Below are 13020 nucleotides of genomic sequence, written 5' to 3'. Positions count from 1 at the left end.
CTAACTGAAAAACTAACCATATCTCATTTTCCTTGATGGGGATGATGCCTGAGTCTCAGACTTCTATAGAGCTTCCTGTTTTTGACATTGGGCAGTCTCAGCCTTTTGATCCATCATCTCTTTCATCCCTCTTGTTGGCCTGCAAGGAATGGGGTTTCTTCCACATAACTAACCATGGAATCTCCATGGATCTTTTCAAGAAGCTCAAATCTCTCTCAAACTCTCTCTTCTGCCTCCCTTCTGTTTCCAAGCTCAAGGTTGGGCCTTCATCATCCTTGAGGACATACACTCCCCATTTCATTGCCTCCCCTTTCTTTGAGAGTTTTCGTGTTTCTGGACCTGACTTCTTCACCTCTGCACAGAGTTCTGCAGAAGTAGTCTTCAACCACCCGAATTCTGAATTCAGGTAAAACTAAACATTTCACAGTTGCATGAAATTAGCCCATTCTGATGCATTTTCCATGTCTTTTTGAGAGGGGAGTTGTCAGCATGCTTTGAAATAGACTCATCCAGAAACTACAAGAAGACAAAACAAAAAAAAACAAAAAAAACAAAAAAGAAAGGAAAAAGGCATGACCACACAAATAAACCTATTCATTTTCATTTCCTTGTGACTTGGAAACAGCCCAGTTAGCAGTTGTGATCATTCATGTTGGTTAAGCTTCATTTCATTTTGCTATCACTAATTCATTTGCTTTGACAGTGAGGTGTTCCAGGAATACTGTACCAAGATGTCTCAGCTCTCAAAAAGAATGATTGAGGTTGTACTGATGTGTCTAGGAAATGATTTTGAGAAGAGACTATATGAATCCGAATTCAACAACTGCAATGGTTATTTGAGAATCAACAACTATTCACCACCAGAGAGCACAAAAGAAGTAGAAGGGCTAGGCATGCACACTGACATGAGCTGCATCACAATTGTATATCAGGATGAGATTGGTGGGCTTCAAGTGAGATCCAAGGAAGGGAAGTGGATGGACATAAACCCATGTGAAGGAACACTGGTGGTGAACATTGGGGACTTGATGCAAGCTTGGAGCAATGCAAATTTAAGATCATCTGAGCACCGAGTTGTGTTAAAACAACAGCATGTAAACCGGCTCTCCCTCGCTTTCTTTTGGTGTTTTGAAGATGACAAGGTAATAATTTCACCCAATGAAGTGGTTGGAGAAGGGAATTCAAGGATCTACCAACCATTTGTTTGTGCAGACTATTTGAAGTTCAGAGAGAGCAATGAGAAAGGGAAGTTTGAGAAAGTTGGGTTCACTGTAAAAGATTTCGCTGGTATTGGGGAATGCATGGAGCTTCTTTAAGGTACTGTTTCATTGTTGAGTGAGAACGAAGAACTAAAAATAAAGAAGAATGGTTCATTGGGTTATAGCAGAAATGGAATCTGGGGGGGTGTTTAAGCTTGTTAGATCACATTCTTTTTAGTTCATTGCAAGTCTTCACTTTGTGTGCTTACCACTTACGCCCTATTCATTGTATGTGGTGGTTTATTTGTTCATGTTTCCCCTCTACTACTCACCACTTTTCTAATAAGACCTTTCGCTTGTGTATTTGCATATATATATGTACTTACATGTGCTTTTATGATGCATAGTGATGTTTGAAACATTGGAATAGAGAATGGGAATGGGAAATCAATTCCATTCCTACTCATTAATGTGTTTGGGTTGTTTTTTTACAAGGGGAATATGAATAAAAGTATTCCCTTGTATGGTAACCAAATCTTACTCTCTCTAAGATTTTGATTTTCTCTCTTCTACTTAGTGTTATGGTTCATCTTCATTTCCATCCTATTCCCACATACCAAACGCATCCTATCTGATCCAAAATATGCGCAAGAAACGCCAAAACAGAGGGCTCAAGGGAGAGGTTTTGATCCAAAAAGTTGAACCAGCAATAGCAATTTTTATGTCTAGATTTATGCCATCATATTACACTGAAAAATAATAAGGTCTTTCGACAATACTCTACAGGGATATTCACAGAGCATCAATTCAGAGAAACAAATAGAAGAACTGATCATTTTCTGTGATTAAGGCTGGTGTATGCATGCATTTTATTAAAAGAAACCTAAACTATGTTTTGGGGTTCTGAAAGAAACCTAATCTAAAACAGGGCTTTAAAGTTCAAACATGAGGTCACATGGAAAGCCCCTGGATGCAACTCCTCTAGGTCAAACAGTTGCAATATGAAATATACTAGGGCACATTGCTGGCAATTTTCCATAAAATAATCAAGAAATGTAAGCTAAAATACTCTGACTTGAAATCCAAATTGCCAATTCTAATTTATAAAATGCTAGTGTCAACAGCAGGAAGAATGTAATCTATAACCTCGTGTTATTCATGTGAGTGATTAAAAATAATATTTCAACCAATTATTAGTTTAATTTTGTGATTATGCTTGGCCACGAAGCTTAATAATGTTAATTAATTCATAAGGACAGTTACAAAAGAGAGCATGTAAGGAGTCACTAGGTCAAATTACACCTTAATTTGCCTGTCACCAATAGCATGTTTAAGCCATGTCCACCAAGAAAGCCTCTGGTGACATGCTGCATCACATGCTATAGCTTCAACAGCAAATGCTGGCTTCAGAGCCAGTTAGGTGGTTTCCATACCAATGCAAAGTCCTTCTAGTCATACCAAGCAATGGGTAGGTGGGGATTAAGTTAGATTAAACTCCAGCAGGTTCAAGAATCAGCCTGAAACCTGTAAAATAATTGATATCTAGAAATATGTAGAGGAACACAAATCATCAATGCAATGGGATGATGAAAATATCTATGAAACAAACCTTGAATGACCAAAAGATTCTTCTGGAATCAACATATTTAGTTCAACTAGATAGCTTTAAGTCTTGATTTAATGGTGTTATTGTCCATGCTAAAGATAGAAATGTGAAGAAGACTGCAAGAATGTAATCAACTTTCATTCACTCCAGAAATGAGAAGAAATCTACTCCAGTGGTAATCAACTCCAATTGCATATTTTTTTATTGTCACACCGATCACATAATATAAGTTGTTCAACAATCCTACAACAAAATTTTCTTTAATCTGACAAACAAGCTGAAATGATGGGGTATAGAACAAGCCTTAGAAGACGCTGACTTTTTTCTCAAGAAAAAATCAAAGGAATAGACATGTGAGGTTACCCATCAGCAAACATTGCAACTCTTCCTACATGTCCCATAGTAATCTGGGGACCCAATCATGTAGATAGGATTCCTTTGACATTCTCCAATGCTAGCCCACTTTGGACAATTTTCATCCTCATCAGTGCATTCACCTCCATCTAACTTGAATGAAACATTTTCCCTTCCAATTGCTCTTAGGTGAAAGAATTTGGTAGCACACCACATTTCTCCCTCGAGGACAGGGCATCTAGCATAGGAGCTACTCTTATCAGGTGAAGCATTAGGATGAACGTTGAAAAATAGAATTGCATTCCCTTTAACAGGTCTCAAGCCAGAACTACTCTCTGTACAATCAGATAATATCCCACTCTTTGACTGAGAATTTTTTAACTGTAAATAACGAGTAAAGTTTGATTTAGAATTAAAGGAATAAATACTAATAATAATAACAAAAACAGCAAGAATAATAGCGTGTAAGATGCTTGCTTCTCACCTCTGACTCTGGGAAGAAAAGCTCTCCGCCCCTGGTGACATTTGAGAGATGCAACAGAACTGTTGCCATCAAAGGCTCACCGAATTTCGATGTGGATTTATTACTAAAATAGTTATATTTCTGTTTGGCATTTTCAAACTGGTACTGCACAACCTCCAAAGGCTCACTGTTTTCTAAAGAAGAGAAAAGATGAACTAATAATTAAAGAACAATAAATTATGGCATGTAAGCAATAGGACCAGGACCAAGGAGAAATACCTTTAGGAAGAAAAGTCCAAGCCGAAATCCTTTTCTCAATCCTTGCAGCCACTTCATCCTAGAAGACACAGACAGTGATTCAAGTGGCAGAGGTTTTATGTCATAGAACTATAATCAACAGCACTAAGATGTTAAGCATCTGGGAGCATCTTGGTAGTGGTAACTAGCAAATCTAGGTCCCAAATTGGTAAAGCTGATTATTGTTTATACAGGTTATGATTTAAAATACTATGAAGGACAGATCAGAAGGATAACAGATTGAATTTCCAAGTTGCATGACTAGAAAACAAGTACTTGGCCAGTTGGTGCATATTTTTTCTAATCTGATAAAAAATTACCAATGAAACTTCTTAGCACCTACTGACCCAGAGCATGAATGGGAGGCTCCATTTTAATAAGCTTGTAGATGCAGGACTCATACCGATTGAAAAACTCAAGACAAGTCAATAAGACTGCAAGGAAAATGGAAACTCACATCTATATACAAGGGACCTTCTGAACTTTTAAGCAGCCTCTTCAAGACAACATTCCCTGAGTCACCACCATTTGTTGCAAGCTCCTCTTTCTTGCCAAGTGCCTAAACCCAAAACGAACCTTCAGAACTAATGCAGGCTTAATAAATCGGTGCATTAAAAAGTAGCATAACGTGGCATTACCAAAGAAATAAGGTGATCACACTCCTCATCAGATAGAAATCCTCTGTATAAGAAAGCCCTATCCCAAAAAAAGTAATGTCAGATTGCTAACAGGAAAGTGATTCTACAAGTGGTGTGCCCTAAAATGGATCCTTTCTGCACCAAAACCTATTGAGGAAATCATTGTACTAGACAACAATCTGTACTTCAGAAAGGAAATAGATCTCTACGAGCAGCAGTCATTCACTAATAAAAAATATACTAAACTTAACTCTGATACCATGTGGCACATGGAGCAAGTAACAAAATAAGTAGCTCACCAAAGTACCAGACCTTGGTTGCCATGAAAGTTGGATAACTCGTGACGGGTCAACTCTGTTATATTCAATTGAATGGCCCAATTGTACAGTAGTTTCCTGGTTCACCACTTTATTAATTCTTAACTCCTTCCTGATACTGAAAAGGGAAAGGGTAGCAAAGAAAAACAGTTATATTAGCAAAAGATTAACATGCTGGCAACTCTCCCACACCCATCCCCCTTCCTCGCTTACTCTAAAGAGAGAACTTCTTCCTTTTTAGCAACTTACACAACTAAATACAGCTCAAAGTTATGAACATAGGATCATCATGCAAGGTATCAAGATTGAAAAACTGGAATTGGAACAACAAGCATCCAAGCCAAGTAATAAACACTTCATCTCCTTATTGTGCTACACATGGCACTACTTGATAACCACTTTTTGGGAATCCAACATCCCAAAAGGATCCATAATAGAGGCCCCGCCACCCCATCTCAATTTGGTACTGTTTTAGTCTGTTTCTAAAAGCTCCTTGTCTGTTCTTGCCTTTTCACCACTATTTTCATTTCAATTTTTAGAAGACATGTGCACCAAACACATTTTCTACAATGTTGCAGTTTTTTCTCCTTATAATAAAGAAAAAATCAAGAAAGCACGTCCAAATGGACCATAATAAAATGCTTCTCAGAAATTAATTATGATTTTTTTTCCAACAATGGTCCAAAGATAGACAACAAGAAAATTTGTAAAAATAAAACTCGAAGGATTAATTGAACTACCACAGCTACAGCATGATTAATAGAAACTAGTAAAATAGAAATGACTTAACTTAAACTGTCTAATTCAAGGATTCAGAGTGAACTTGGTAAACATATTCCAAGAACATTTCAGAAATTACCCAATGTGGTGCTGAAAGTATAAAAGGAATAGACACTCTATATTTGCCTCAGAGTAGAATTCTTTATCTTATTAAGAACACTTCATTTAAGCTATATATAGAACAAAATCCAGTAAATCCACATGGAATTAACAACTTTTTCTTTCTAAGGACCAAATCAAATCTAAACAAACCCCACTATCCCACTAAAAAAACAACATTTAATTGTCAAAGAAAAAAACCATTTCCTCCATTCCCACTCAGCCAACATCATGTATGCACGTATATCACATGGCATCACAAGAACACTGATAAAAAACACTATGAAGTCCAAATATATACCAAGAATTGCTAAATTGCAAAAAAAAATCGACAAATCTATGGAACCCATTAAAATAAACGGAAGCAAAAGTAGGAGAAATATGAGAATTGAACCCAAAAAGACCGATATACCTCTTCTACACAAAGTCGTGATGTTGTTATATTCAGTTTCTGTGTATACAAACATTTCTTACATAGCATTACAACAGAAACCCAGATCAAGAACAATATGAAATCCAAAATACACCCAAAAATTACTGAAATTGACCAAAGGATTACAACAAATCTATAATACCCATCAAACAGAAGCGAAGAAAGTAAAGGCAAAATGTGAGAATTGAGATGGGTCTCTTACACTTGGGTGGAACAATCACAGAAAGGCCACGTAAACGCCAAGAGAAGAACAATCAAAAGAAGGGAAGCCATCGATGACGCCCACAGCAGGAGTGAGTTCAGTGTACGGACAGAGATTAAAGGTGACAGACCGAAACGGTTGCGGATTCGCTTGGCTTGTTTTCCCTTTCTCTTTTGTTGGGTGTCTTGGTGTTGTGATGCAGCATCAGGGTTCATGCAGGTGATGGCCCCAGAAAATGACAAGTGGCTAAACAGTATATGCCATTTTTATTCTGTACATTTTTTTAACTATCACATCATTAGAGAAACAAGAGAATGAATTGAATTGAGGGCAAAAATATTTTCAAAACTTCTCTCTTTTTTTTTTTTAGCTTATTACAAATTGTGCTCTTTCAAATGTTAGAATTTATTAATTTGAACTCATTTATTTTCCTCCAAAGGATTGAATTTGTCTACCCTTTTGTATTGAAGTTTGAATCCCAATGATTTTTGTAATAAATTCTTTGACAAACATTGCAATATTTTACAAGATGAGGTAAATAAATTCTTCGAATTTTATAATATTTTTATAGAATAAAAGTTTATTTGAAAATATAAAATGTTTTTTTAACTTTTTTTATATTTTTTAAAAATAATTTTTATTTATAATATTTTATTTTTAAACATTTTCTTTATTTATATAATTATTTTTTAAAACAATTCTCAAAAAATAAGTGAAATGATTAAAAGATATTCAAATATTTTATTTTTATTTTTAAGAACAAAAAATTATTTTTTATTTTTTTTTATTTTTTTTTATTATCTTCTATAAAATATCTTGTTTACGATCTTTTAGGCTATATTGATTCCTAGAAAGTGAAATGATTTTAAAAAAATATTTAAAAATAATTTATTGATTTTGAATCTATTTTTTATTTTTATTAATTTTTTTTTATTTCCTTCGTATTTTCTTCAAATTTTATAGGAACCAAAATATCCTTTGACTTTAAAGAACAGGAAACCATGGAGAGACTAGCTGTTTTCCTTGTCACAAGATAAATTTACTGCATGAGAGGTTCCTGCTGGTTCATATTCAATACTCACTTTCTCACCAACAATTTCAATTTACAAGAATCAAGTACAAATGAATCAATGAATGTGGTTTACTGAAAATTTGTTCTTCAATTCTGTGATCTCCATGAAATTACAACATCAGTTACCATCGTTTGGTTTTTTGAACACCATATAACCCGATTCATCCTTCTCAAAAAGACGTTCGATTACTTCATCCCAGCTTTCTTTCTTCTTACTTGTCTTGGATGAACCATAAGAAGATCCCTCGCTTGATCTGCTGGAATTCTCCCCTTCCTCATGATCACTGAAAGTTCCATATTGAGAAGGCGAGTAAGCATGGGGAACAGCCAATGAAACAGCCCTCTGCAATGCAGCCTTGTACTCCTCACTGTGTTCTCTCTTTAAAGTCTCCTGCCTCTCCATTTTCTGCTTTGCTGGGATCTCCATGATCTTATCTTTTTCTAGCATTAACTGAGGTCATAAGAAAGAAGAGACAACGGTTTAGAGTAAACATTTTGGAAGGAAATACAACTGGAAATGTTAAAAACATAAGAAATCATTTTCAGTTTCGGTTGCAGAAATTATATAATATATAATTGTGTGTCAGTCATTGCAATTCCATGGCAAAGACTTAAGACTAAATTATCATTTTTCAATGCTTAAAGCTAGTAGGATACTTGGAAAGAAGGATTAAGGCTGGTTGAATTGTTAGGTTTAATTGCTGGACAGAACCCCCAATTGAGAAAGTCAAAGAGCGGCAGGCCACAGGAAAAAGATGAGCAAGTTTGTCTAAACTAATGAAATCGGTCAGACAGATCAATTACAAGAAGTGCATGTTAGGTGGTTGGGAATTTGGTTTACAATTTCTTACTAACAGAAGCCAACAGGATTTTTAAAACAAGAGGAAGACACCATTTACTTTAAAACCAACCGTAACCTACTTTCCATTAGAAAAAAGGGAAAAAAGAATGAGGACTTACATCCAGAGCCCTTTGGGCTTCTCTCTCTATCCAAATGATAGCATGGTCAGAAGTGGCATTACAAGAAAGAACAATACGCTCAAACCTCCCATCTACAGGTACTGCTGTCCTCACAACCGGGGGAAATCTTCCCATCCTGCCACAAAATATGTTAATACATGTCCTTCCCAGTTATCAAAGTCTAAAGTTTCCTGCCACCTTAAAATTGATCAACATATCTTTTTGACTTAATAGTTAATAAAGAGTAGACTTCGGTGTTCAATATGGCAAAGCAAACCCATTGTAAAATCTCTGATATTAAAAATTATTGTAGTTTGTCGGAAGGTCTCGACTTTCATAGCAGAGTACATGAATGGTTTCAAAATGGAAAAATGTAATTTTAACATATATGAAACAGTACTAGTAAAATGTAATTCAAGAATAGTAACAATTCCACCATTTCTCATAATCATATTATTTTTTTTATTTTTCACAACTACAATGATCAACTTGAGTGGAAACTGTGTTTCTTATGCATCTGAAGATACCTGAAAGGCTTTCTCTCAACAATGTGATAGAGGCGACCAGGTGCATACAGCCTCCTTGGATCTCTGAACATCTTCTCTTCAGGGACGCATGTATCTTTCATGCATCTTAGGCATAATAAGCATGGCAAACTGTTCAATAAAAGAAAACCAACCACTTCAGTGTTTGCATAATAAGCATGGCAAACTGTTCAATAAAAGAAAACCAACCACTTCAGTGTTTTGAGTAGCCAATTAAAAGGTGAAAATCTAAATTACATTAGAAAAAATTGATGGCAATGCAATCCATAGAACAATTGGAAGCTCTTTGCTCAACAAGTCTCCCAGGGTTTTATTGGAGCATTTATTTTGTTTCTTCGTGAAAATTAACGGCTGTAAAGATATTAAAATTAAAAAAAAAAAAAAAAAAAGTACGACTTTTTTTAAAGAGCTTATTAACTGGACAACTGAAAAGGAGATGAACCCCAGATGTCTTTTACCAGAACAGTGACTTAAAAATGTCTTCCAAGGGGGTGGCTGTCCGGGGTAGAAAGTCATCCTGTTTCAATGTGAAAACTATTATTAGAACTAATACCAACATTCTGATTATGAATGTAAAAGCTTTTAGGGAAACAAATACATCCTGGACATACATCATAAAACTTAATGGCAGACAAGGTCATATTTTTATGTATCTGATCCCTTGTCCACTCAAAAGTGCACAACCAACTTATGTCTGCTAAGTGCCCATTTTGTGCTCAGAAAAAAACCAAAAGTGCAGCTCTCCACTTCCTTCATCCTTCTGGAAAACTTCTTATTAAATTTCACCCTCCTAATGGGTGAAGGAAACAATGAAACTCAAATGGTTGCTTTTATGTATCTTCAAAGCACCAATTATAACAATTGCCTTGATTATGTTCTTAAACTTATTAAAGTAATCTATGTTTTATATGTCCAAGTGAGTGTCGCTTACTTTAAAACCTATGAAGTCCAAAGAATCCATGAATCATCTTCCGAGCATAGGCTTACTCTTGTTCTAATCTCATTAACATAACTAAGCAGTCAGCAAATAACATGGATGCCTACTCAAATCATCTATGAGGATAACAGACTTCTGATGCAGGCTTACAGCTTACTCTGATAGTAAAATCACTAGTTTCTCTCCAGTGTACATATGCCATTGATGTCCCCTTCAGCGTCTTGTTTAAGTCAATATATCTAATGTGAATGTGTTAAACGTGTTTTAAATGGTCTCATTCTTCTTCTTCTTTTGAATATAACTAATTCCAACCATCTGAAAGCCATTTCTATAGAACCTATCAAGTAATCAGAAGCATTACCATATCCGTGCTATGAGTAGACTCTATCCCTTTTGAGAGCACACATATGGACAAATTCTTTCTACCTTTTTTTTCTCTTGGAGATTGTTAACATAAACTGTCATGTGAATAAGCATAGAGTGCTTTTGACCCAGTTGTCTTTCACGTAACATTTCAAGTGAATTGGGATTGAAGAAACAAAATTCAGGAGCAATAATTCAAAAATGTGTTCCCCTAGAAATGTAAATTTTTTTTACCCGTAGCAATATGGTGTAAGCCTTGCACTAAAATATAGGAGCTTGTAATTGTTTGCCTTCCAACTCAAAATTAACCAAATGCTAAAATTTAGACATGTTAACCAGTGCTTCCTACAATGATGATATTCAAATCAAGCAAACATGATCATTCTTCTGGACAAGCTCCTAGCCTACAAATATCAGCATCATCAACAAACAAAAGCATAACAAAAAACAAGAACCAAAAAGCTGTCAGAAATGTCGAAAGTATTTCAGTAAAAAGAGTGTAACAAAGGATGAATATGCAGGAAGAATATCAATTCAGAAGCATTATCCAAGCTCTTACAAAATCAAGAAAAATATTAAAGAACAAGCACAATATAAACTTGCCTGGAGCACAACAGAATTGATGAGATCTGCATATCTCACTGCCAAATTTAACGACATGCACCTTGCAGGTGCAATTGCATAGCACCTGATCCTCTTCCGGTCAATGTTGGCCAATTTATCCCTATTATGCACCACCACCATTGTCAATAGTGCAGCCACCCCTGATCCAAGGGAATGACCAGTAAAAGTCAAAGTGTAATTTGGATACTTCTCCACCAATTCCCTCAAAACATCACACTCTGCATCCAAAACCCACCCAGCTGCCTTCAAAAGCCCATTGTGGACATAACCACCATCAAATTTCCTTTGCCCAAGCTTATTATCCAACAGAACTGCATAATCACTCTCCCTTGCCAAATTAAGCCCCCTAATGGCGAGAACTATATCAGCATGCTTATGATCCAGATATAGGATATAAGGAGGAGCACAACCTTGCGTATCTTCATAAGTTTTTTTCAGAATCAACCAATCTGGATTAATTTCATAACCTCCAGCAGGCTCCCAGAGAGGGTGATGGAGATCTTCTTCATAGACAGCTAGGATGTAGCGGCAGAGGTGGGGAACAGGCTCAAATTCTTCAGCAGTAGAAAGACCCCAAGTTTCGCTGTCATGGCCTGCAGTGTGGAGACATCTTTTCCATGCCCAGCGGGCACAAGCTAGACAGTAAACACATTCAAGGAGAGGGATGCCACAGACGATCGACATTGACTTCTATGGCTTAAGCATGATAAGATTGATAAAGCAACACGGTCTTGGATGCAAACGGCACTCTAATCAAGAGAATGAGTCACAGGCAAGGAACTGAATTGGACACTGAAAGATAAGATTTGACACTATGATACAGAAATTTCAATGGATAAAGAAATAAAGGTAAATTTAAGTGGGGACAAATGCATTATCATGAGAAATTCAAGATGGGATATGAAGTATGATTTGATAATTCAACTGGACACTGAAATTAGGAATATGCAGATGGCAGGAGAATGCTTGTATGAGATTCAAAGAATGAAGCAGGAATTCAAATGGGCACAAAAATTATGAAATTTTTTGCAAGATGGACTACAAAAATATACAAGAAAAAACGGATATACAAAAAAGAGCTTGAAAAGGATGAACACCCAGTGAAGAAATTAACAAATGGGCATATCCAGTATCTGAAGAATAGATTCCAAATCAAACAAGAGCGAGCTAATCAAAGGGGAATTTCAGGAGCAATACAATCTATTCTATGCCTTCTGCTCTAAAAGAAACACCAACTCGCTGGGAATCCCACCACTGAGGCTATCTGTGTACTGAAGAAGCAGCAGTGATCATCAAACACTGATGCCCACAAGTCCTACATTCAGAAAAATAAAAGGAAAGAAAAAGAAACCCAATAAAGTACATACATGAGTGTTGATCAAAGAAAATGGAAAATTGAAACATCAAGGACCAATTCCATGGAAAATACAAAGCTTTTGGTGAGAAATGATAGAGACAGAGTTTTAAATGTATGAGACAGAGTGAGCAATTGCTGAGTTGTAGTAGTACATGACAACAAAATGGAAAGAAATTGAAAGGAGAATAAAGATAAGGGATTTGAGATTCGAGATTTGAGGGTTTACCTGCAAGTCAAAGCCCGTCTATTTACTGCAGAATCCGCTATAGGAGCCATGTTTGATAAACGGCAGTGTAAAAACCACATCATTGCCTTTGATGGGTAGTGGCAGACATGTGATTTTCTTGAAGTTGTCGGGGCATTTTCGTCTTATTTTGTTGAGTGTCCCTCTGCTCGTTGTTATTACTTATTACTTATTAGTACCCTAACCTCACGTAACACACCAGTGACCAGCCATTCTTTACGGTTTATTGGTAATTTCCTTTTTGGTTCCCTTTCTTCCTCTCCTTTATTTATTTATTTATTTATTTTTTATCTTTATCTTGTCAAATAATATTCCTTAGAAACTAAGGAACTAAGAAGCCTCCATGATTGAAAATATGTACATGGCACGGTTTAATTGATCATATTTTTGGATCCTAATCTTATTGATTACACTTTTCAATGTATATTTTTTAGATAGTGTGTACTCAAACCTATCATATCATATACAACTTTTTAAAAATAAAACATAAAAACTCCGCCATCAATATAATAAAATTAAATTCGGTTTGA

General features: G+C 35.8%; 3 protein-coding genes across 6 annotated transcripts; 1 reads left to right on the top strand and 2 right to left on the bottom strand.

Annotated features, from left to right (window-relative positions):
- On the top strand, positions 1-1562 carry LOC100249089 (gibberellin 20-oxidase-like protein). Its single transcript, XM_002271805.5, has 2 exons — positions 1-406; positions 704-1562. Exons 1-2 carry the CDS (start codon positions 36-38, stop codon positions 1314-1316), a joined length of 984 nt encoding a protein of 327 aa, XP_002271841.3. The 5' UTR covers positions 1-35; the 3' UTR covers positions 1317-1562.
- Positions 1563-2981: 1419 nt separating this feature from the next.
- LOC100254198 (probable prolyl 4-hydroxylase 12) lies at positions 2982-6601 on the bottom strand. Of its 2 annotated transcripts, XM_010664418.3 has the most exons (7): positions 6389-6601; positions 4870-4992; positions 4558-4615; positions 4377-4478; positions 3902-3959; positions 3644-3816; positions 2982-3540 (listed from the first exon to the last, which is right to left on the bottom strand). In XM_010664418.3, exons 1-7 carry the CDS (start codon positions 6457-6459, stop codon positions 3172-3174), a joined length of 954 nt encoding a protein of 317 aa, XP_010662720.2. In that variant the 5' UTR covers positions 6460-6601; the 3' UTR covers positions 2982-3171. The 2 variants fall into 2 exon arrangements, with proteins under 2 accessions (XP_010662720.2, XP_010662721.1); XM_010664419.3 differs by lacking the exon at positions 4870-4992.
- Positions 6602-7426: 825 nt separating this feature from the next.
- On the bottom strand, positions 7427-12529 carry LOC100259313 (uncharacterized). Of its 3 annotated transcripts, none has more exons than XM_010664420.3 (6): positions 12473-12529; positions 10869-12204; positions 9424-9482; positions 8948-9076; positions 8421-8556; positions 7427-7911 (listed from the first exon to the last, which is right to left on the bottom strand). In XM_010664420.3, exons 2-6 carry the CDS (start codon positions 11571-11573, stop codon positions 7579-7581), a joined length of 1362 nt encoding a protein of 453 aa, XP_010662722.1. In that variant the 5' UTR covers positions 11574-12204; positions 12473-12529; the 3' UTR covers positions 7427-7578. The 3 variants fall into 3 exon arrangements, with proteins under 3 accessions (XP_010662722.1, XP_010662723.1, XP_002271771.1); XM_010664421.3 differs by lacking the exon at positions 12473-12529 and adding an exon at positions 12319-12459; XM_002271735.5 differs by lacking the exon at positions 12473-12529 and having other exon boundaries at positions 10869-12459.
- Between the last annotated feature and the right edge of the window lie 491 nt (positions 12530-13020).

This window comes from Vitis vinifera, chromosome 16 (assembly GCF_030704535.1).
Source record: "Vitis vinifera cultivar Pinot Noir 40024 chromosome 16, ASM3070453v1".
In the NCBI taxonomy this organism is placed as follows: domain Eukaryota; kingdom Viridiplantae; phylum Streptophyta; class Magnoliopsida; order Vitales; family Vitaceae; genus Vitis; species Vitis vinifera.
The sequence above is the reverse complement of the archived record's forward strand: the minus strand, read 5'-3'. Positions and strand labels throughout refer to the sequence as shown.